Source organism: Tursiops truncatus, chromosome 8, assembly GCF_011762595.2.
Source record: "Tursiops truncatus isolate mTurTru1 chromosome 8, mTurTru1.mat.Y, whole genome shotgun sequence".
Lineage (NCBI taxonomy): Eukaryota > Metazoa > Chordata > Mammalia > Artiodactyla > Delphinidae > Tursiops > Tursiops truncatus.
This window is the reverse complement of record NC_047041.1, coordinates 30,117,375-30,139,423: the sequence shown is the minus strand read 5'-3', so window position 1 is coordinate 30,139,423 and position 22,049 is coordinate 30,117,375. Positions and strand designations below refer to the sequence as shown.

The window sequence follows — 22,049 nt, the reverse complement described above, 5'->3', positions numbered from 1 at the left end:
AAATCCTTTATTAGGTATTCTTTCCTTTTTTCTAAACTACTGTATTCACATGCTGATATCTACTGTTAGTATAGATAGTACAGTAGTTGATTAGATGATCTTCGCAAAGAGCAGAAGGGCCTTTTGATGCTACCACCCACATAAGAAGACTCCTCTGTTGGCCCAGAACCAAAGAAAGGGAGGCAGGACTCATTAGCTGTAAAGAAATGGATGACTGATATTTTTTTATTTTCAATTCCAGAGAGCTCCTTCTAGGAATTTTAATAGCAGAATTCCATATTCTCTGGGCTTCCCTGGCAGTCCTGTGGTTACGACTTAGCCTTCCAATGCAGGGGGTGCAGGTTTGATCCCTGATTGGGGAGCTAAGATCCCACATGTCTCCCGGCCAGAAAACCAAAACATAAAACCGAAGCAATATTATAACAAATTCAATAAAGACTTTAAAAATGATCCACAACAACAAAAAAAATCTTAAAAAAAAAGAATTCCATATTCTCAAGAAAAATAGCAGACATACAAGCACTTAGTCATTTGACTAAACTAAAGAGAAGTAACATTTAGTTTGCATGAACAAGGAAGTACTTGAGGATTACAGCTGTAAACCTGAAAAAATGACTTCATTTTCACTATTGCCTCCCCCCTCCACCGTCTTCTCTGCACTGAGAACAGCTCCCTGGCCACAGCCCCTCAACCCCTGAAAATGTGTGCCTGCACTAAGTCCATCTCCAACCCCCTCCTTTGTCAGCCACTGCGCCCATCACTGTCTGCAGTGGTGTGGAAGTGACTGATGGGAGCCCCAGTAGCTTGGCTGCTCAGGTATCCTGACCTCAGTCCTTCCTAGCCATGGCTTCCAAACCAACACCATTTCAAGGGACATTGACACAGAAGCCACGTTCACTGGGGCTGGGTTGCCAAGTTAGGGGTGGTTAGCTCTGGGGCTGGAATTGGGACTGTGTTTGGGAGCCTCATTATTTGTTATGCCAGGAACCCTTCTCTGAAGCAACAGTGAAGGGCTTCGTCCTCTTAGAGGCAAGGGGCTCTTTTGTCTGATGGTGACCTTTCTCATCCTCTGTGCCATGTGAAGGAGCCATCTCCTCTCCCATAGTTCTTTCTCCCATGTTTCATCTGCCCTGTATTGTATGTTCTTTTCCTATAAGCCCCCAGGCAGTCTGGGGAAAGTGGTTGACTCGGGGTTTAACAGAGGGAAGATAAATAATACTGTATTTTTTAAAAAAGACAAAAAAACAAGAATGACTTCAGCTACTGGTTTTGAGGATGTGCTTCCTGTCTGTGATTTAGTTAGACCCGTCATTCCACACCTCTACCGTCCCACGACCCACCCCTACCACCATCTTCAGCATTGTTGAAGTAGCAGCTGCTATTTCTTGAGCACTTGCTACAGGCCTAGGAGTCTGCTAAGGGCTCTACATGAATTCTTTCGGATTACAGCAAAATTCGCACCCCAAAATGTCTCTTTGGCATATGGATTATTTCCTATGCATATGGATTGTTTCAACAATCAAGGCCTGAAAGACTCAGGAAGAAACTTTGACCTTCCCCTAACTGCCTGAAAGAAGGTAGATAGAGGACCTGTTCCAGGAAAGGAGCTGCCACCATAGGTAACTATAGTATGAACTAGGTGCATACAGGGAGGCACCCCGCAAAGTCAAGTGGCTTGTTAAAATTCTTCTCTGTGCCCCACTGTCTCTGCATGGGCCAGCAAACATTTGCTTACCAAACATTTGCTTTTCCATCTCCATGTGAATTGCTTTCTCCCCTTTGATGTCCCAGACCACTGTCCCCAACACCCTCTTTTGTCTTCATCTGAAGATCGTGCTTAAGGTGAGGGTTTCAGCCATTTTGACAAGTTACTCAGTTCTCCTGGGTCTCTCCCATGTGTACCTGTTATTAAACTTTTGTTTGATTTTCTTTTAATCTGTCTCACATCAATTTAATTCTTACACCAGCCAGAAGAACCTAGAAGGGTAGAGGAAAATTACTTTCTTCCCGACAGAGAGCTGTGACTAGCTTTTGTGCTGATGGTATCCAGAGGGGCTATGGAGTGGGTGCTCAGGTGCTGTGAAGGAGCGATCTTTGTAGTTGTACTTTTTTTTTTCCTGAAGAAGCCAATTGGATGGCTAAGAGTGAGAGGGGGGGAAATATATAAGATGTTTGGAATGGACTGAAGAAAATTGAGATAGTTGTATGTATTTGTCAATATTTCTGTCTTCACTGAAGGAAGAGACCAGCCCCTCATCAATAAGCAGTGTGGGGCGGGGGGATTCCCTGGTGGCTCAGTGGTTAAGAATCCGCCTGCCAATGCAGGGGATCCGGGTTCCAGCCCTGGTCCGGGAAGATCCCACATGCCGTGGAGCAACTAAACCCATGCACCACAGCTACTGAGCCTAAGCTCTACAGCCCGTGAGCCACAACTACTGAGCCAACATGCCTAGAGCCTGTGCTCCTCAACAAGAGAAGCCCCCACAATAAGAAGCCTGAGCACCACAACAAAGAGTAGTCCCCTCTCACCACAAGTAGAGAAAGCCTGTGCGCAGCTACGAAGACCCAATGCAGCCAAAAAAAAATTAATTAATTAAAAAAAAAGTAGCGGTGGGGCCCAGCCTCTGGGCTGAGGCAAGGACCAGAACTTGAACCGGTAAGATCTGGTGAAAAGAAGGCAGTATCCTTTGGGCACAGAGTATTAAGAAACAGGGATTCTGGCATAGGGACTAAAGGAGGAGACAGTTTGTAACAAAGGTAGGGACTCAGTCTTGGGAAAATCACAGAAATTGAGTTGTCAAAACTGGATGCAAAACCAAAGTTGTCCTGGCAAAGAAAATTTCTTACTGAATCTCAGACAACTGAGCCAGAGCCCTTTTAATCTCTCCTGACTAAGGTCAATCAGAGACCTGAGCTGTGGGGAGAGGGTGGCCAGCAAAGGCTGAAAGCCTGGGGGGGCCTGACTGTTATCCAAGATAATATAGACACATGGACTCAGCTCCCCTTGCATCGTCAGATTAGTGGTACCCTTACGGTAGAATTAAATGTATTTCATGACCCTTGATAAATAATGGATATCTAAACACATAGTGGACTGTGGAAGTAGTAGAGGAATTAATAAGCTAGAAGGAGAAAAGTGGGATTGAGGTAGGTGATAGATAGGCCCTCAGGCTAAATGGTTTGAGTTCGTTCCCTGTGGACCGATACTCTGAGATGGGAATAACAGGACAATTAAGAGAGAAGGCTGGCCCCTGCCCAGATAGAAGATAAGAGACCACATATCCCTCATTCTCGAAGTTAGGAGACCTCCCTGACTACACATGAGCAGAAAGGCTCCTTGGAGGTCAAAAAGGGAGTGATGTTAAGTGGCTAAGTCTACCCATAGGCCTCTTCAGTAGCATCCATCTTGGCTAAGAGATGCGCGTGCACACGTGGGAAGATCCTGAGATACACCAAATATGGACTCTGAACCAGGCAAATCAAAATGATTGGTCAAAGGAAACATGGAAGAAATGCCCCATATAAGTGATTCAAACTGCCAAGAGGGCACGACTCTTTCTCTGAGCCCACCCGTGTGTCTATCCACATGTACTGTACTTCTTTTTTTTCCAAATAAATACTTTATTTGTTTCACTACTTTCCATCTTTGTGGGAATTCTTTTTCTGTAAAGTCATAGGGCCAGGGCCTTGTCACTGACCACTGGTCTGGTCTAGTGGCTAGGATTCAGTGCTCTCACCGCCACAACCTGACCTCAATCACTAGATGGGAACCAAAACCCTGCTTCAAGGCACTGCAGGCCGAGGCCACCCGAGATCTGGATGATTTTTATGGTCCAGCCTCCAACACTATTGTATGGTCTTAGAGAGATCATTTCCTTTCTCTTGGCCTCATTCTCATTCATAAAAATAAAAAATGAATCAGATGATCTAATTGGTTCCTCTAGTTATTTTCATCTTAAGTAAACACAGGATATACAATATTGCCACGTGCCCCCAGCCCCCAAATTTGCCACATTGAAATGTTTCAGGAAATGTTTTGAACTTAAATGTAAATATCAAGCAGAAGCATATTACATATACAGAGGGTATAAGGCAATTCTAGTAAAATAGCTCTGAGTTCTTCGTTCATATTCCAGTTAATTCCACATAATCCCTGGGTAACTTTGTTGTACAAGTATTCTGCTTCTATTACCACTACTGCAAAATAATACTGCCCATTATTTCATTCCCTTATTACCCTGGTTCCTTGGCCTTTATTTTATCTCTGTTATTCACACCATTAATCAGTTTGGACATTCCTTATGAAATTGGGAATACAACTACTTAGGAGGTATCTTATTTATTATGGGATAAATCCTGATAAGTGAATTCAGAAAGGTGGGCTTGGCTGGAGGCATAGGTGCTGTTTCTCAGCCCTCTGTTCAGCTCAAAATGATCCGAACCAGAGTTTTCCAGAAACAGAGCCAGCATAAGCATACACACTGTGCCCCATATACTCAGAGGTTCTTAGAACTCACAGATTTCCTTTTTCCTCATGTTGCTTTGGAAGCAAAGTCACAAGCCACTTGGCACTCATTAAGCTGAGGCACAGACTAGCTAGAGGATAAAACACAGAAAGCCCACACCTTTAACCACAGAAAACAATAGTCCTTTTCAGATAGAATTAGAACGGTTCTGTGAACTGTTTTGCTTGCGACTTGTACTGTGCTAGCCTTTAGTGCCGAGTCTGTTAAAGGAAAGGGAGGGTTGTCGAGAAAAGGAAGCCTACTGGTATATGTAAACATTAAAAAACAAATAACCCAAAATACACTGTTAGTTACTAGTTTTAAATCTTTTTGGCATAACAGATGAGGCCATAGCTAAGGACACTTGGATGATGTCCTTTAATCCAGCATAAAGCCATGGAAATGAAAAAGAGTAATGTCTTCACTTGTAAAGAATTGTAAAATATAACAAGCCAATTTTGAATAATGTGAGTCCATTGCCATTTCAACCAAGATTTAAGAGTCTCACAGACTCACCGGATATCAAGTACTTATAATCCTTCCTTGCTCTGTTGATGTGTGGGGACATTATTGAATGATTACTTCTGGACTGGGTTATAACAAATTTTAAATATATGGAAGAGAAATTTTCTTTCTCACAGCATCTAATTTTAGGGCATAATTTTGACCATTTAAGTCCAATAAGATACCATGATAAACTCTTACCAAAATGACCATGCTGTTGGTGTAAACCTACCATATCTTTGATCTTCCAGAGGTCATTAATAGAATAGCTGTAGTCCCATTTGAGTACCTTGTGAGCAGTGAGGTAGAACAAAGCCAAGAAATCCTAAATCAGCATTTCGCAAACTCTAGAATATCAGGCAGGTATAAAAGTCCAAAAAATTTAGAAAAACTAAACCATGTGAGAAAGAACATTTGGAAAGCTTAAGCATTCTCTTCCTCTATGCTTAACATTGTCTCCAGGTAATTGGACTGGTAATTTGGGATTTTCTTCCCTCTTGCTGCCAGCTAGTCTGGTTTCTCTTTAGTGTGATTCCATTCTCTGGGTACATTGTGTATTTTGTGGTTCATGTTGGAGCCTGTCACCCAGAGGTCTGTGGTGACGCACAAACCCCAGCTCCAAGGGGCCTGCAGCAGGTCTTGGTGGCTTGGTGTGACACACCTTCCTGACTCTCACCTCCCGTGAAGGAAAATTTTAGAGTTGAGATGAGTGACAGGGACACATAAGGAAACTAGAGCAAGCTATTCTTGAATTCCTAAGCTGTTAAACCTTATTTGAAAGTCAACGGCATAAAGTCAGGGATTAAACCATCAGCAATTTGGCCAGATTCCTCATCCTTACATTAAAGAGCGAAGTATTAGTTTTGTTTTGTAATTAAATCGATTCATCATTTTCAAAACAGTATGGCTGATGCCACCTAATGGAAGTATTTTGAATCTCACAACCTTATGATGAATCCTTAAATACCAAGGTATTTCCTGTAACTGGGACTTAAATTTAGTAGAGAAGTATGGAGGCTATCTTTTTGTGAGGCCTGCTATATATATCTTGGCATTTTTATTCTGATATGAGGATGCAGGGATTGAGGACTCTATTTTTAATTTAACGTGAAAGTTCTCCCAGGATAATTTCCAGGGCAAAATTTGTTTCACCAGCATGGGATCTCGTCAATTGCTCCTATTTCAAAACATTTAAACTACTGGTTCACTTCGAGGGGGTTTTCAAACTTTTCACCCTTATTATTTAATGAAGAGGCTGTTACTATCTACAATTCGACTTGAGTGCAGTGTGTTGGGCATATGCACTCTAACTTGGTCTCTTCACATCATACATGAATATCTGTGTGAACAGGCTATTTGTATTTTAACTGTAACATATTTTATAGCATAACATATTAAGCCCAACCACTCAACTCATATTGAGTTCTTTTTAAATAGTACCCCTGCCCCCACTGGTAAACTCCAGATAGACATTTGGTGTAATTTGAATTTGGTACTCTGGCCACAGTGGAAGGACACTGATCCAAGTAACACCAATCAGATTGGGCATTTGAAATTGAGGCTGGAGCAGAGATGGGAGTTGGGAAAAATCCTGACTATATATCTCTTATCTACTGGTTTATCTATCTAGCCATCCATGAGAGAGACCATGCAAGCAAATAATAAAGCAAATGAAAATTTTTCTGAAATCAAGTTAAACATCTCTTTTAAAAAGAGAGTAAAAGAAAGTAAATGATGTTCCATGTTCAGATATGTTTGGAAAACCTTGTTCAATAGGTTAAATAGTTTCTTTGACACAGGATTATTTGTAGCCTTTAATATGCTAGTATATACTATGAATCTTCTGGAAGGAGTGTAGAATACAGTGTTCCCCAAGATCTTAGCAGGAAGCTTTGACCCCTGGGAATACCAATGTCATCTCTCTCAGAACAAGAGATTTTCTGAGGGACTCTGGGACCTGAGGGACTAGAAGCCTTGTTAAAACACAGATCTCATTCCTTGGCTCTGGGGGAGCACAGAATGTGCATTTCTAGCAAGTTCCCAGGTGGCACTGATGCTGCTGGCTTACAGAACACACATTGAGAAGTATTGTTCCAAAGCAACCATTCTTATGCAGAGAGGAGTTAGACACCATCTACCTGGGGTTTCCCTCAGAGTTAAGTCATCCACTTAAGACGAGGGGCGGGGTTGGTGAGTGGCCTTTTACCACACCAGTACCATGCACTGACCCACTGGGCGCCAGGCAGGACCAAGGCCTTCACTGGGGAAGGGCCTCCCCAGTGCTCTGATGGAAACAGGACCCCACCTTGTTTCAGAATAATGTAGACACCCATATGCTCAAAAAAGTTAATATTTCCATCAACTGACTCAATTACCAAGAAGTAGATATTCACATGCCAACTCCTGCAATGACCTATGCTTATTTTTAGCATAGACAGTTATTTTGTGCTAACAGTCTTTAAAAATCAATACTTTTTTTGTTGTTATTGATCATAGAGAGATTCTCTGATTTATATTTGGCATAGTGAAAGATAGGAGGAACATGGTTGGATTTAGGGGGTTTCCTGGTACGTTTTACCTATCCATACTCTGCCAACATCATCATAAAACTATCTGTAAGGGAGTTCCCTGGTCTAGTGGTTAGGATTCTGAGCTTTCACTGTTGAGATCTGGTTCAATCCCTGGTCGGGGAAACGAGATCCCGCAAGCTGTGTGGTGCAGGCGAAAAAACCCTCTCTGTAACTCTACTGAGCTCCAACAGATCCATTCTAGTCTGAAGGCATGGGCCTGGAACTCTTTCCCTGATTCCCTTCACTGCCTTGTACTCATTTTTTATGTCAGCTTGGGTATCTATCTCTTCCTTTGTGTTGCCCTTCTTGAAAGACCCTCTTGTTTCCCTCCCCCCAATATATACAGTAGGTAAAATCCCTCTTATGAGAGGATCTCAGAGCAAGTTTCCTTACCTTATAGCATTTATCACAGTTGTAATTTATACTTATCTGATTAATGTCTGTCTCCCCAACTACACTGCGAGCTCCAAGAAAGTAATGAGGTTTTGGTTTTCACTGTACTCCCAGCATCTACTTAAGTTCCTGACACAGGACAGAAATTAATACTTATTATACCTTATATATTTTATTGGATGGATGGGTAGATGATGTTCTACACCAATAGCAAAACTTAGAAATCAGTAATCCTATTAAATTGTCAAGGAAGATGAAAAGTGCATAGACTGACTTTGGGGGTGCACTGGGAGGAAGGTAAGAGCAGTCTTCTCTGCACCCATAACTGGTGGTCATTTCACCCCTGGAAAAGCACTTTATTTACTCAATTTTAATTGCTTTGTTTTCATAGTAGGATAGAAGCTCTTCAGGGGTAGAGATCAAGTTTTTCTAGTTTATCTCAATGTCTTAGGTGCCTGACATAGAACAGATACTTATTAAATGTTTGGGAATGAACACTGTTTAAGAAAACACAAAAGATCTAATGTTTAAGCTCAGAGGCCCTGAGTTTCCTAGGTAGTGTTTGTCTTCCCCATTAGAGTTCCCTGCTTCCTCATATTTCCCCAAAGCTGCTATTCCTTTCATTTTAAACATCAGCAAAGTAAAGCCCACACAGATTAAATGAGCTGCCTGAAGTAACATGCCCGAGTTCATGGCAGAGTTGGTGTTAGGACTCAGTCTTCCTAACTCTAGATCTACTGCTTTCTCCACTTCATTACCAAGTAATACTCTCAGCAGAGAAGATTCTGAGGAGCCTGTGGGCTCCATCTAAGGAAGCTGGCCCAGTAAATGGGACTCATCAGCACGAGGCTGACCAAACTCAACCAGAACTTGAGTTAAAAAAGCCGGGTACAATTAATACTAAATTTGAATTTAGTGTTCTTATAAGAAACAACCCAACAAAGAGGTTAGCAAGAAAAAGGAATAATTTAAATGGACATTCTTTGTGTGAGGAAAAGCTTAAAATTATACCAAAAGACAAAAATATACCGTATGACAATGTCTGTTGAAAATAACTTTTTATTATAAACAATATAAACACTTCCTAATACTTTTCACATATATAATACACTTTCTTTTCTTTGCCTGAGTTTTTAGGAACATGATTTCTCAACACAAAGCTTCTTCCCTTGATGACCATTCATATATTCAATAAGTACCAAGTGCCAAGCACTGTAAAAAGTTCCGAGGGATTAAAGAAAAAAAAAAGGAGAAAAAAGGCATAGTTTCATTTTTCAAGAGGACCACAATCCAGTAGAATATTTCCTTTATTTTGGATATCTCTGTTTTAACATATATACTTCCAATTTATCATAAATTTTAGTCTATTTCTTTCAAAAATAGCTTATATATCCAAAGTAAACTGGACAATTAAAACAATTGTTTAGATAAAATAGGGTTAAAACACTACTTTTAGCCTTAAATAATCAGATGATTTATGAAAAAGTGGTTCTGTGACCTTAGATCATTTTGTTAACAATTTTAGTATACTTTGATATTTTTGAAAGACCTGAAATATTTTAATACAAAGAGAGATCATCTCTCTTTGTCTTCTATAAATATGAAAAGAAATATTTGTCTTCTTTGAGAGTAGTCCTTGAGTCATTGCCAATAGTGAAAATTAAACACAATACAAAGGCCACATCTGCTGTCCTCACCATTAGTCTTTGTCTCATATCTTTAGTGACTCTGATATTTCTGAATGAAGAGGGGCACATACATCCAAATATTTTTAGTGAAAAACCCAAGTTATTTCTTTGGAAAGTTGTCTATAATATATTTATTACAGACATTTCCCTTTGGTTTATTGTTGTTTGTGTATGGCTGTCATATGCTCCCCCAAAATTGCATTTTCATATGACTTTATACTATTTGGTAAAGATGATTCATTAATTATATAAATGTGATTTACTTTTATGTCTTTGCAAAGTTTCCTTATAAATATATTAAGCTAACTCTCTTTGACAGATCATATATCCCATTTTTGATGTTGAATATTGTCAACTACTGCTTCTGTATAGTATACAAGAATTAGGTGACCCTTAGAGATAATGAATTTCATGACTTTAAAATTCATTGTGGTTCCAGCCCCACACATAGCTGTATAGATACTAAATATTCAAAGATAACTTACTGAAGCTTGTTCACAGAACTAAGCTTTCCCCTGATATCTCTCCCTCCCCCATGGCCCCCCTCAAAAATGTCTGGAAGCATTATCCCAAATGGTCTCCAGGATTTAAATAACAATATTTTTAAAACATTTAACACCACAATAGGGAATTTGTTGGCATGACACGAACAATACGGTTACTCCAGATGCTGTATTCAAACTGTATGGGCCCATTGAAAAAATAGATATAACCTAAAAGAAAAAGACCAAAAAGAAAATTTCAGAGTTTGAAAATAATGTTTTACTCTAGCTACTTTTAAAAGCCCAATCTGTTAGCTTCACTTTTTTTTAACATTCCAGTGTTTATCTTTATAAATACCACTAATGTTTTAATATATTGCTTATAATTTAAAGAGGGGGAAAGGTATAAATGTCTCCAGCTCTCTTAAACTGTCACCACGAATTAATTGCTGTATTGGCAGGAGTTCCAGTTTTGATGGTTGAATTATTGATATTGGTTATTTTTTGTAAATTAGAGATAACATCTCTTTCCATAATTCAAGCAAAAAATCATTATATAGCTATGATTATTGGTCTTCATATATAAATTACTCCCCACTCCACCCCTGATTTGACCTATACTTTTTGCATCTTAATGTCTTTAAATTTAAGGTAGTGTTTAAGATTTGGCATCTTTTATTCATAGAATTAGCAGTCATTAAGTAAAATTCTCATTTATTCTAAGCATATTAATTTTTGTTTGCTGTCTGTGTCAGTAGTCACACAAGAATGAGTAATCCCTTAACTGTCAGACATTTATCAGCACATCTAAGTTCTGTGTAAAATTCCTTTATAAGGAAATTATTTCAAGGGGCTACAGAAGCCCTCCATTAAGGTCAGTTCAATGGAACTAGTTACCATTTTTCTCGAAGACAGCATCTACTTTATCACCAATTCCTGGGAAGTCCTCTTCTATTAGTCTGGGGTAGTCTTTATGCATCATATGGTTAGTTTCATCATAGCTATTTAATAAGAAAAAGAAACTCTTGAGTAGGTCGTAGGTAAATTACTTTAGAAATAATACAATGGATATAATGGCAGCTTTCAAAATTGACAAAAGTTTCAAATTTTTAAGTCCATTTGAAACAACCAGTAGCTTTTTAAAATTAAGAATTATAATACTGAGTATACAGTGGATACCTGGTGAGGTATTTTGACTTGCCTAAAGACCATCTTTGTAAAGACAGTTATAAGCTCATTTCCATTTCAAAATTTGAATAGCTGCTATAAAAGTATATTATTAGGAAAGTGTTCTTAGAGTGAAATATATGTTTATGCATTGAACGATTATCTGTTGAGCTCCCACTATGTGTAAGACAACTTGCTAAGTGCAGTAACGGATGCCAAACTATTTAAGGTTCAATTTCTGCACTAAAAAGTTATAGAGGCATACAGTGGAAATAAAACTAGGAAGGGGAGCACAGCTTTCCCCTCTCATAACTTTATATTCCATACTCTTCTTCCCCTGCACATACTCACACCCTAGCCAACCAAACACACTCTGAAATTAACCTGAGAGAAGAGCTTCCTGTGATGTAATATTCTTACTGCTATTGATGAAAGTTTTTTATATTTTTGAGGTATTTTTCAATAGATAAAAAGTAAGAACCACTGCACTATCAAGAAAGCTAAGACATATACACACAAAACTGCAACATTAGGCAATAGGGGCTAAACATCATGAGAGAGTAAACATGAGATGTCATGGGAGTTACATGAGAAGGGAGATAATTTTGAATGGGGTGATCAAGAAAGACTTTCAAGTTAACTTTAAACAGTGGATGGAATTTCAAAAGACAGAGATGTAGGGAAAGACCTCTAGCAAAGAAAATTGCATAAGGGAAGGTTATGGGGAGATAAAAGCACAGTGCATTTGAGATATGATAAGCAATCCATTTTGACTGAGCCATAGACCTCATATAAGGTAAAGGGACTGGAACACTAGTGCAGGTAGAACCTGGCAGTAATATTTAAAGTGGTAAGTGTCATTATCAGAAATAAAGAAGCCAAAACGTAAAGATGATATGTAAGAGTGTGTATGTGTGGGTACACATGCATGCATGAGTGTATATATATGTATATATATATATAATGAGTGTATATATATATATATATGTGTGTGTGTGTGTGTGTGTGTGTGTGTGTGTGTGTATAGAGGGAGTAAAGTTACCATTTAAAATATTTCAACTATTGTGTACCTATGAGATAATCATCCCTGAATATAGACATGGATTTGGGCTCATAAATATTGCCAATGTCAATGCTGCCTTGAGCTCTACATGTGTTTTCGATATTACTGTTCTACTTGTTCTTCAGAAGGAGCTGGCTTCACAAACTACAAGCCTAGCAGCTTCCTGGCCAACCTCTCCGATGAATCAACAGACTAGAAATTGTGGCCTTCTCTTGCTCAGTCTTTTCCTGTACCTATTCTTGTGTCCTCTCTGGCCACAGAAGATGGAGCTCCATGTAAATTAGGAGAGGATGACAAGAAAGAGAATCCAGGAGAAAGATTACAAGGAATTAAGATGTCAAAATAAGAGAGTTTTGCCATGGTTGTAGTACAACAAATGCCTAAGAAAGAGAAGAGTGGCCCAGAAAGGGCAAGAATTATATGTGTATTTTCAAGAGGGCTTGAGACTTTTAAATACCTGTGTTAAGAGCTACCTGCTGGAGCTGGCATGGAAGAGAATGAATGACGGGTATGACATTTACAATACTTCATGAGATAATTTTAAGTAGCAAGGGATTTTCGAGACTCACTTTGCCTCTATGATATAAGATGATGGGTCAGTAAATATGGCTGCCATACCTCCAGACTTGGTTTCCTGAGAAGAAGAGCGTCTTCTCTGTATCCTCAAAGTGAACGGCCGCACTTATCTTTTTAACCTCTTTTGGAAATCCCAGGTCGGATATTTTTCTGGGATAACCTTCCAGAATATCATAACCATTAAGAGCCCAAAATTTTCTGCCTAGAATAAGTAAAAGAATTGTTTTATTATTCAAGGGAATCTATTAAAACTCAAATATGTAGATATTTAACAAAGAAAGACTCATTTTACACATTTAGAAATAAATTAGTCAGTGTTTGTGGTCACCATGTTTATGAAACACAGAAATATGCACATTCTTCAAACAAACAAAAAAAAGGATTTAAGATGCCAGTTTCCTAACTGTAAGTATAGCCCACCAAATATCATGATTAGTTTGACAATTTGTTACCTCTGAATATTAAGTTTGGAACTGGGTGAAAAATACATTAAGATTTCTGTATGAATAAGCAGCACAGTAGGAATAGGAAATTAATTTGAAAACTCAAATTTTATACCAGTAGAAAATTATTTTCTTCTCTAAAAAGTGACTTCATTATAGCTTTATTATAATAGTCAAACAATAGAAACAATGTCAGTAAAATGCTATGTAGCCATTATAAATTATGATCACGAAGCTGGAATAGCAATTTGGGAACCTATGTCAAGTAGAATATTAAAATGTATATACATTATGAATATAAATATTTAAAATATGTATTTCATATGGTGAAAGACTAGAAAATAAAGTGATAAAATAAAATAAGTTGACTTTTCAGAAGGGGGAATTATGGATAATTTTTTTCAATTTTTAAAAATGTACATTGTTATTACATTTGCTTAGTAAATAATTTTTAAGAGGAAATAAGAAAAAAAACTGACATGATTCGTGTGAAATAAAGAGTGGATATGATAAGTAATAATGTAGACTTTTTACTTGTCAAATTTGGGGACACTTGGTAGAAAGGTTTCAGGTGCTTTCTGGTTCCCATTTTGTTATACTTGATTCTTAATTTAGGTGTATTTTTGACAACAATCATTTTATTAAGTCTCTGGTAACATCAAGTTCATCACTGCCTGCTCTGGACATGTGGGAGGTCCCACTGGTGGAAAGATTACCTCTAAAGATGAAGATAAGGTCATGGGAAGGGTGCTCATATGCAGCATCAATACGGTTGGGAAGTTCTGGCCAAAAGGATTTTGTTAAAAACAGCTCTGCGTCAACCTGCTGAGGATGCAGACGCCAGAAGAATCTAACACAAAAGTAAAAATGCAGAGTTTGCCATCATTTTTTCAAGTGCAATATGTCTATCCTGCTAGCCACCTTTCTCCACATCAATACAGGTAAGTTAGACACAACCACTCCCTAGCACCCGTGAGGGTGAAAGATTTCCACTTCCCTTAAGTGCCAGTTAAACAAGCTGTTGCTATCTTAACTCTATCCTAAATTATTGAAGTCTAAAATCTCACAGAGCCTTTGTGAAGGCTCCAAGTCATTTGTGGGCTGGGACCATGCTTTGTTCAATTTTGCATATCTTTTAAGTGGCAAGCAAATGTGCCAGGCACTGTGTTGGGCTCTGGAAAGAAAACATGAGTGACACAAACTATGCTCCCAAGATCTCATGGCCTGGGGAAACTGATATATGAGAAAATACTGGAGCCCAATGAAATTAGAGCTATAGTAGAGGAGGTAGGAATGCTATAGGATCACAGATGAGGGAACAATTAATTCATTGAATAGATGAACAAATGAACAAATAAGGATATTAAAACAATAGCAAAATTAAAAATTAGTATTTCATTTTTCGTCACCTATAGATTTAGGTTGTACAGTGCTTCCTCTCTTAAATTCCAACATATGTTACCAGAACCAAAGTTTTTCCATATCAAAAGGAATTCATGTGGAATTATGAGTAACAGCTTACTAACATGGTAATTGATTTCAATAACTGCATTTTAAAATAAATAAATTGTATTTCTATATTTACTTTGTAAATATGTCTTTATAAGAAAAACTACAACCAAAGATGTAAAAGGAAGCTATACAATGCCAAGATTATCCATTGAAAAGTAAAACATTTATCCATCAATTATTTACTTCCTCTCATATATGTAAATAAACTACCCAAAGTTCTATTATTTTCACTAACTTCACCTTTCTTTGGAAGTTTGACCACATGTTTTGGCAATTTGAAGACATGGCCTCACAAATGTTTGTTACATGCAGGTTTTATAAAATAATACGAAGAGTACCTGTCTTTAAAGATCATTGTTTCTCCTCGGAGACTGGTGATGGCATCAAGGGATAAGGAAGGATCACATTTGTCTGGCGTTTTGGGATGTTTAGGGTTGGGGTCTTCATCTCCTGGCCCTGCAGTCATGAAATGAGTGAAGGAAGTTACTGAGGATGACCTGATTCTGCCAATGGAGAGCAGAAGGGGCAGTAAGTCCTGCCACCACTACATAATTCTCCAAAGAACCTGTAATCCTACTTCCTTCCTCCATGGTTACCAAGTTCTTGCCTACAGGACTTCTCCTTCTGTTTTCATCTTTCAAGACCCTTGAGAATCATCTCAGCTACAAATTTAGCTTTCTTGAGGTTGGTGATAGAAATGGGGTGGCGGAGGGTGGGGAGAAAAGACTTTGAGGAAACTTTCCCCATGCTTTGCACAACCTATTGACGGACTTCGCTTGAGAAACACATTCCTCTCAAAGCCATTTCTGGCGGCATGTTGTCTCTGTGGCAGCCCTCATTTGGGCTCTTTCTCTTGCCTATTTTATCAGCTGTCAACATCAGCTCATGTTGCTTTACCAGTTGACCACATCACAGCTGCATCTCAGTGAAAAGCTAGGTCTTCAGCCATTCTGGTATGACCGGCCGCATGTTGGGAACTGTTCCACTCACATGAGTGCAGAAGAGGTGCAGTAAATAAAATAATTCTAAACTTATTTTTCTCTAAATAGGTCCTATTAGTTCTATCATTAAGTTCCTCAGTCAAGATATTGTAGAAATAGTAAAAAGTGCAAAATTCTTGCCTGTGCCTACACTAGCTGCTGTAGTAGATTTAAATCCAGAAGGGAAAATAATAGGTTGAGGTGGCCTGAGCTAGTTTTCTGAGCTCTGTGTTCTAGAAGTGTTTACACTGATGACTGTGTACTGTGGTTTTACTTCTATTTATGGTAGGTACTTTTGCTTGTTTGGGTTGAAGTTTAATTATTTTGTAAATATTATTGAAAATTTGGAAGAAAAAAAAGGAACAGATTCTTACAAATGGTCACTGTAGATGTTGGTTAAAAACTAACACAGGCCACTTGAATGGATTCTACTGTGGCAAACAGGAGTAGTTGAAAGAATACCCAGATTTTGTAAATGCTGGTTAAAATCTCACTTTCTCCCTGTATAAGCTGGGTGAAAGCTATCCCAAAAGCTGTGTTACTATCCAGCTGTGTTTCACCCAGCTGTGCTGCTATCGATACACTATTTAAACTCTACAGGCTTAGTTTCTTCATTGGTTAAATGGTGAATAAAATATTTCTTTCTGATGTCAGAAGTATTGTGAGGATATCAAATGTACCTTACAATGTATAAAATACAAACATGGGGAGTTACATTCTGCAAAAACTTTGGAGAATGGAATATTTTCTACTTGAGCAGGTAGTTTGATTTGGAAAGAAAAAATGAGCGTGTTTCTCCAGGTTTTAATAACAAAACCAGGACAGCAATATTGGTAATGGTAAATTCACTAATAATTTAGAAAATAAATTTATATATCTCTTCTGCTGTTAAACGGATAAATTAATAGTTACCATAGAGAGACTGGATCCCTTGTACATCATCATCAGGAAGTATAAAGTGGCTTTTGCCAGTGTAGGTATATATGGGAAACATGAGTGCCCCTGGGTCCTTGGAGTGGTCAAGACCTAAGGAATGGCCAAACTCATGGGCAGCAACAAGAAACAAGTTGTAACCTGTAAGAAAACAAAGAAACTGAGAAAAAAAGTCCTCCAACGACCAATTCACAGAATAAATATTATTTTGTTTATTATTATTATGTCACCATTTCTCTTTCTTGGCTATTTAACTCACTTTTTAAAGTTAATATTCAGTGTCTTAAAGGAAGATTTAAAACACTGATTTAATCATTATAAATAATTTGGTGTTCTCTTCGATTATAGCTGCCTACACAGAGTACCAACACATTGATTAGTAATCAAAAACGATTTATTGTGAAGACACTAGTAATCCTGATTTGCTCTTTGTTTTCTCATGTCAGGTGAGGAAAGTAGACAGTGATGACTTTAACTGGAAACTCATGGGAAAAAATATAGGATGATACATATCTACAGTACTGCCTAGAACATCATCTAAACCAGAGGCAGCATCCAAAGGTATAATGACCAAGCATAGAGGATGCATTAAATAGGATCTCCGAGAATCTACTTGGGAGCAAATTCCAACCAAATGATCCTTTCCAGAATATCTCTAGACTCTAGAATTTAAAGAAACAGAAACTCTGGACATGATTGGCCAACTTTCCTCTATTCTCGAAGACTACTATGTCACTGTATTTACACTATTTCCGCTAGCCACTCTTTCCACCAATTATTGAGCCTCCTAATACTGGTAATTTAAATTGGAAAAAAATAATAAAATATCAAAAGAACAGATGAAAGCTGGAGTCAGTGGTTTCAATTTGACCTTGAATACCCTTTGCTCTCATAGCCTATGCATGAAGAAAATGTATAACAAACTTAGTGAATTGTGCAGACCATAAGAGTGATCAAAGTTCATGATAATCTGAATAACAAGTAATTCTTCATTGAAATAACTAGCAGTGGGTATCATTCTTGGCCTTCAGCTGAAAAATTAATCCTGACTTATGGATGTTTTCATTCATTTTACTTAAATTTTTCAAACCCAGAATTTATGCAGGAACCAAAAACTGAAGCTTACTGTGACTATGTCTTAACAATACTACGTGTTGTTCTTTCTTCCTAAAATCATTCCTACCTGCTAAATATTCAGACCTTAAATATATAAATTCTCACCTTCCCTTCCAAAGACAGATTGGAGATGTATGCATTGAGACATTGACTATTCAAGGCCCAGTTTTACTTCTTGGAAAAATAATTCTTTTTATATTTAAATGAATAATAAAAAGTAGCTGTTTTTGAAGACTACCCTTTAATTGTCACAACTAAGAGTCCATATAGCTCCAAAATTAAGTCCTAGTTGTGATAATCCTGCTTTTCTGCCTAAATTAATATTCCCAATCCTTTTGAGCCTTGAAGACTCAACTACTGACTGAATTCACTCAACAGTCAGTTTCATTTTGCTCTTGTAAATATAATTTAATCTGTTTTGTCTCATGCTTTCTCAAGTAAGGCACTATATTGATTTGTTAGAGTGGTATTTGTAAAATCAGTGATGCAGACAAGTCTAAAACAAGTAACATATAATAGAGAACAGAAATTTGACTGGACTTGTGCCATTAATATTTCTACAAGGGAAAAAACTATTCCAACTCACATCCAACTCATTTACGATCTACATATTTAGCCCTAATAGTTTTTAGATTTATATTTGTAATAAACTGTACTTCTTCAACATGTCAAAGGTAATCCACAATAACAGCACCTTCGTTGACAGAAAGCATTCTGATCCTGTTTCAAAGTTAGCTAGTATCCCTCGAGCCACTAGACTTAGTAGATTTTGCTCATTTTTAATGTTTCATATTAGCTTATAGAAATGTCACTTGTAGAGACTAATAAGTAGAAGATTATCATACTTGTTAACTTGGAAAATAGAATCAAATACCAAATATAATTTACAGTATGCTTAAACTTCTTATTAATGGGTTAATGATCTAATCTAATCTGATAATCATGAATTATATCTTTATAAGAAATACTACCTTTGGAACTACTTGTCCAGGTTTCATCATCATCAAAATGGGCATCTCCTCCATAATTTGGTCCAGGAGGAAAAGCGTGAGCCAATAGACCAGAGGGTCCATCAAATGGGTAGAAGTCACCATGCTCTATACACAAAAACAAGAGTTAAGACTCTAATTATATGAAGTAGTGCCTAGCACAGGTGCTTAATGAATTTTTGTTGAATTCTATAAAAATTAATGAATAACTGAAAGAAGGAATAAAAGAATGGAGCCAATTAAGGAGCAGAATATACAAAGTCTGCATCATTACCTTTAGTTCCAAAAGAGATCATGATATCCGCAGTGCCATTTTGAATTCTGATAAAATTCAGAGGTGTCACATCAGACCAAACTTTGAAGGCTTTTTTGAATGCCTTTTCAACTTCATAATGAGTCAAATCAGGGGTATAATTCACAATTCTATTCAACAGAGAAAGTTTCCATCAAATTTTCGGAAGGTGAAAGATATTTTAGAATATATTTTCTTGGAATACTGCTTTTCTACTCAAAATGCAATGGCTTCTTTAAAAGTTCTACTAAACGTCCATTGTTTCCAAGAACGTATTAATTATGATGCCATACAAAGACTATAAAATGAAAAATTCAATCAGATATTTGAGTATCTCCAAAGATTTGACCATTTGACATCTTAAAGTATTTAGATGTTTAATATAACTTATACTGCATGCTAAAAGTTCTGTATCACTGTAACCTAAACAAATGAAATAGTTCTGTAAAGTTCATAGAGAATGAAACTCTCCATTTTTAGCACTGTTATAATAAATATGCCTGATTACTGCATCTCTGCAAATTGCCTTGAAACTACTTTTACTTCTATTTTGATTTCATATCTGAAAGAAATAAATTGAGATTTGCAATGAGAAATAATGCTGGGTTAATGTAACCATAATAGATGTTATGAGATATTCTCATCAACAGTATTAAAGTTATTCCTGGACATACTTAACTTCCAGTTTAATATCTAAGGCCTATGTAAAATAATGGGACCACACGTGTTCTGTCACCTGTAGCTTGTGCTGAAAATTAGACATCTGATACTGAAAAATATAACAAATATTAAAGAAAGATAGTCTATGATTTACCTGTAGGTTAAGTTCATTTTGGACCATTTGAGAGTTCGAGGAAAAACATTGTATTCACCCACATCAGGGACCCCACATCTTGGTTTTTTCATGATGTCTAAGGTGTTATCATCAAGTCTGCCAGTCACCTCTAAGCCGAAAAAAGACTGCATTTCTCTAAGCCTGTCAACCACAGAGCTTGCTGCCGTCTTCTTCAGGATTCCAGCAGGATTCAGAGGATAGTAGTATGATTTCAGGTAATTCTAAGAAAGAGACCACAATGATCCTCTTTTAAAAGAAAAGGACATTTATGAGATGTATCACACCACTGGGGTTGGCAAAATACTCTACCTCTGCAAACTGGAAGTCTTCCTCGGACAAATCGTCAGAATCTTCATCATTGGGAAGAGGCAGGGACCAACAGTGAGTCCAACTCAAGAAGAGGAAGGCAGCCAGGACGCCTGGGTACATCTTGAGTGGTTGTGCCTGGAGGCTGCTGCTTTTCCACAGACAAGTACCTTTACTTTTATAGGCCTATGATGGTGAGTCATCATTTATGGACAAGTTTCAACTTCCTAGTCAGTTAAAGGTAAACATGCTTACATGGGGACTTTTTTCCTCCCAAGAAGTGTGGTTTCTGGTAGAATTTGAGGGAAATATAAAATGAGGCCTTCTCTCATTTCAGCAGGGTCTCAAAAACCATCTGGCAAAATAACGGCCTCAGCATATTTATGGCTATTGTGGGAAGAGTAAAATTTTCACTTCACTTGGCAAAAATGTTTTCCTCTTTGTGGGAAAGTAGCTTATTCTACTTTTTCAGATAAGAATATCAAGATGGTACACCTACTTCCATAAGAAGAAATGTAGTCTTGTTTCCAGAATGTTTATAACCTGGTGAGTTTTAAACTTCATTTTCTCCAGAGAACCTAAGAGGGAAATATTATATATACCTGAAGGCCACAGAAATGGACCAGAACCAAGCTTGGAGACTCATCACAGGATTGAGTGCTGCAGCTGGAATTTAAAAGCACTGGTGTGACCTCTCAACAAATATGGAGCCCTGCATGAATTCCCTACAGGTTCAGGCAGAGGTAGAAGAATGTATTAGAATACAGTATATCGGAATACAGTATAATGGCTAACACATATTGAGGGATTACTGCATGCTAGACTTAAAAGGTATTATCTCATTTAATCCTTACAACAGTCTTGTAAAGTAGGTATTGTAGGAAGGCTTGTTTTTCACTTTACGTATGAATAATCTGAGACACAGAGAAGTTAAATATTTGTTTAAGGTGACATGGTTAATAAATGCTACTACCAGCATTTGAATCCAGGCCAGTAGACTTCATGTTTTTGACCACCGTGGAATATGACCTCTACTCCATCCATTCTCAGATATTTTCTCAAAAACAGAGCTGCTTAGTTCCCACACCTCTGGGAGTGCTCAGGAAAACTAAGACTCTATGGCCATTTTCAAGTTTCTTGATTTTCACTTTTAAGTTTGAATAATAGAAGTACCTTTGCTCCAACAACTCCAGAAAACTGTCCTTTAGGGGCCTCTAGTCTATTATTCCCTTTAGAACTTCACACATTTAATTCACACATGAATTCAGAATGCCATCTTTGGTCCCTTGCAGATGTAAATGGATAGAGAAATATGGGCCATGATCTTCAGATTGACTGAATGATTGAAAACACAAGTTAATTTAAGTGATTAAGAGTCAGAGAGAAGTTTAGGTCAGAGAATACTAACAAACAGGAGGAGCATGAAGACAGATTAAGGTGAGTAGGGAAGGCGTATCCCAACATGTGGCTAAAATGCTATCATCTAAATTAGCCAGTACCTCAGAGAAAACCAGAAAAACCTATCACATGTAAGCAATCACTTGAGGGAAATTTATTATGCTTTTATCCAAAATAAAGCCAAATAGATCCTTACAATAGATTATTTCCAGAGTTCAATATTACATTTGGGCTCAATCAGCAATGGAAAATAATAATTTGATTTAAGCCTCTTCCATGTATAACATTTAACTTTGA

At 37.6% G+C, this 22,049-nt stretch overlaps 1 protein-coding gene across 1 annotated transcript; it reads right to left on the bottom strand.

The window, feature by feature from the left end:
- Nucleotides 1-10,221: 10,221 nt before the first annotated feature.
- On the bottom strand, nt 10,222-20,477 carry MMP13 (matrix metallopeptidase 13). The gene is made up of 10 exons (XM_019948662.3): nt 20,358-20,477; nt 20,028-20,269; nt 19,196-19,344; nt 18,904-19,029; nt 16,796-16,957; nt 15,242-15,359; nt 14,108-14,241; nt 12,991-13,150; nt 11,040-11,143; nt 10,222-10,373 (listed from the first exon to the last, which is right to left on the bottom strand). The coding sequence occupies exons 1-10, from the start codon at nt 20,475-20,477 to the stop codon at nt 10,273-10,275; spliced, it is 1,416 nt and encodes a 471-aa protein (XP_019804221.1). The 3' UTR covers nt 10,222-10,272.
- Nucleotides 20,478-22,049: the final 1,572 nt, after the last annotated feature.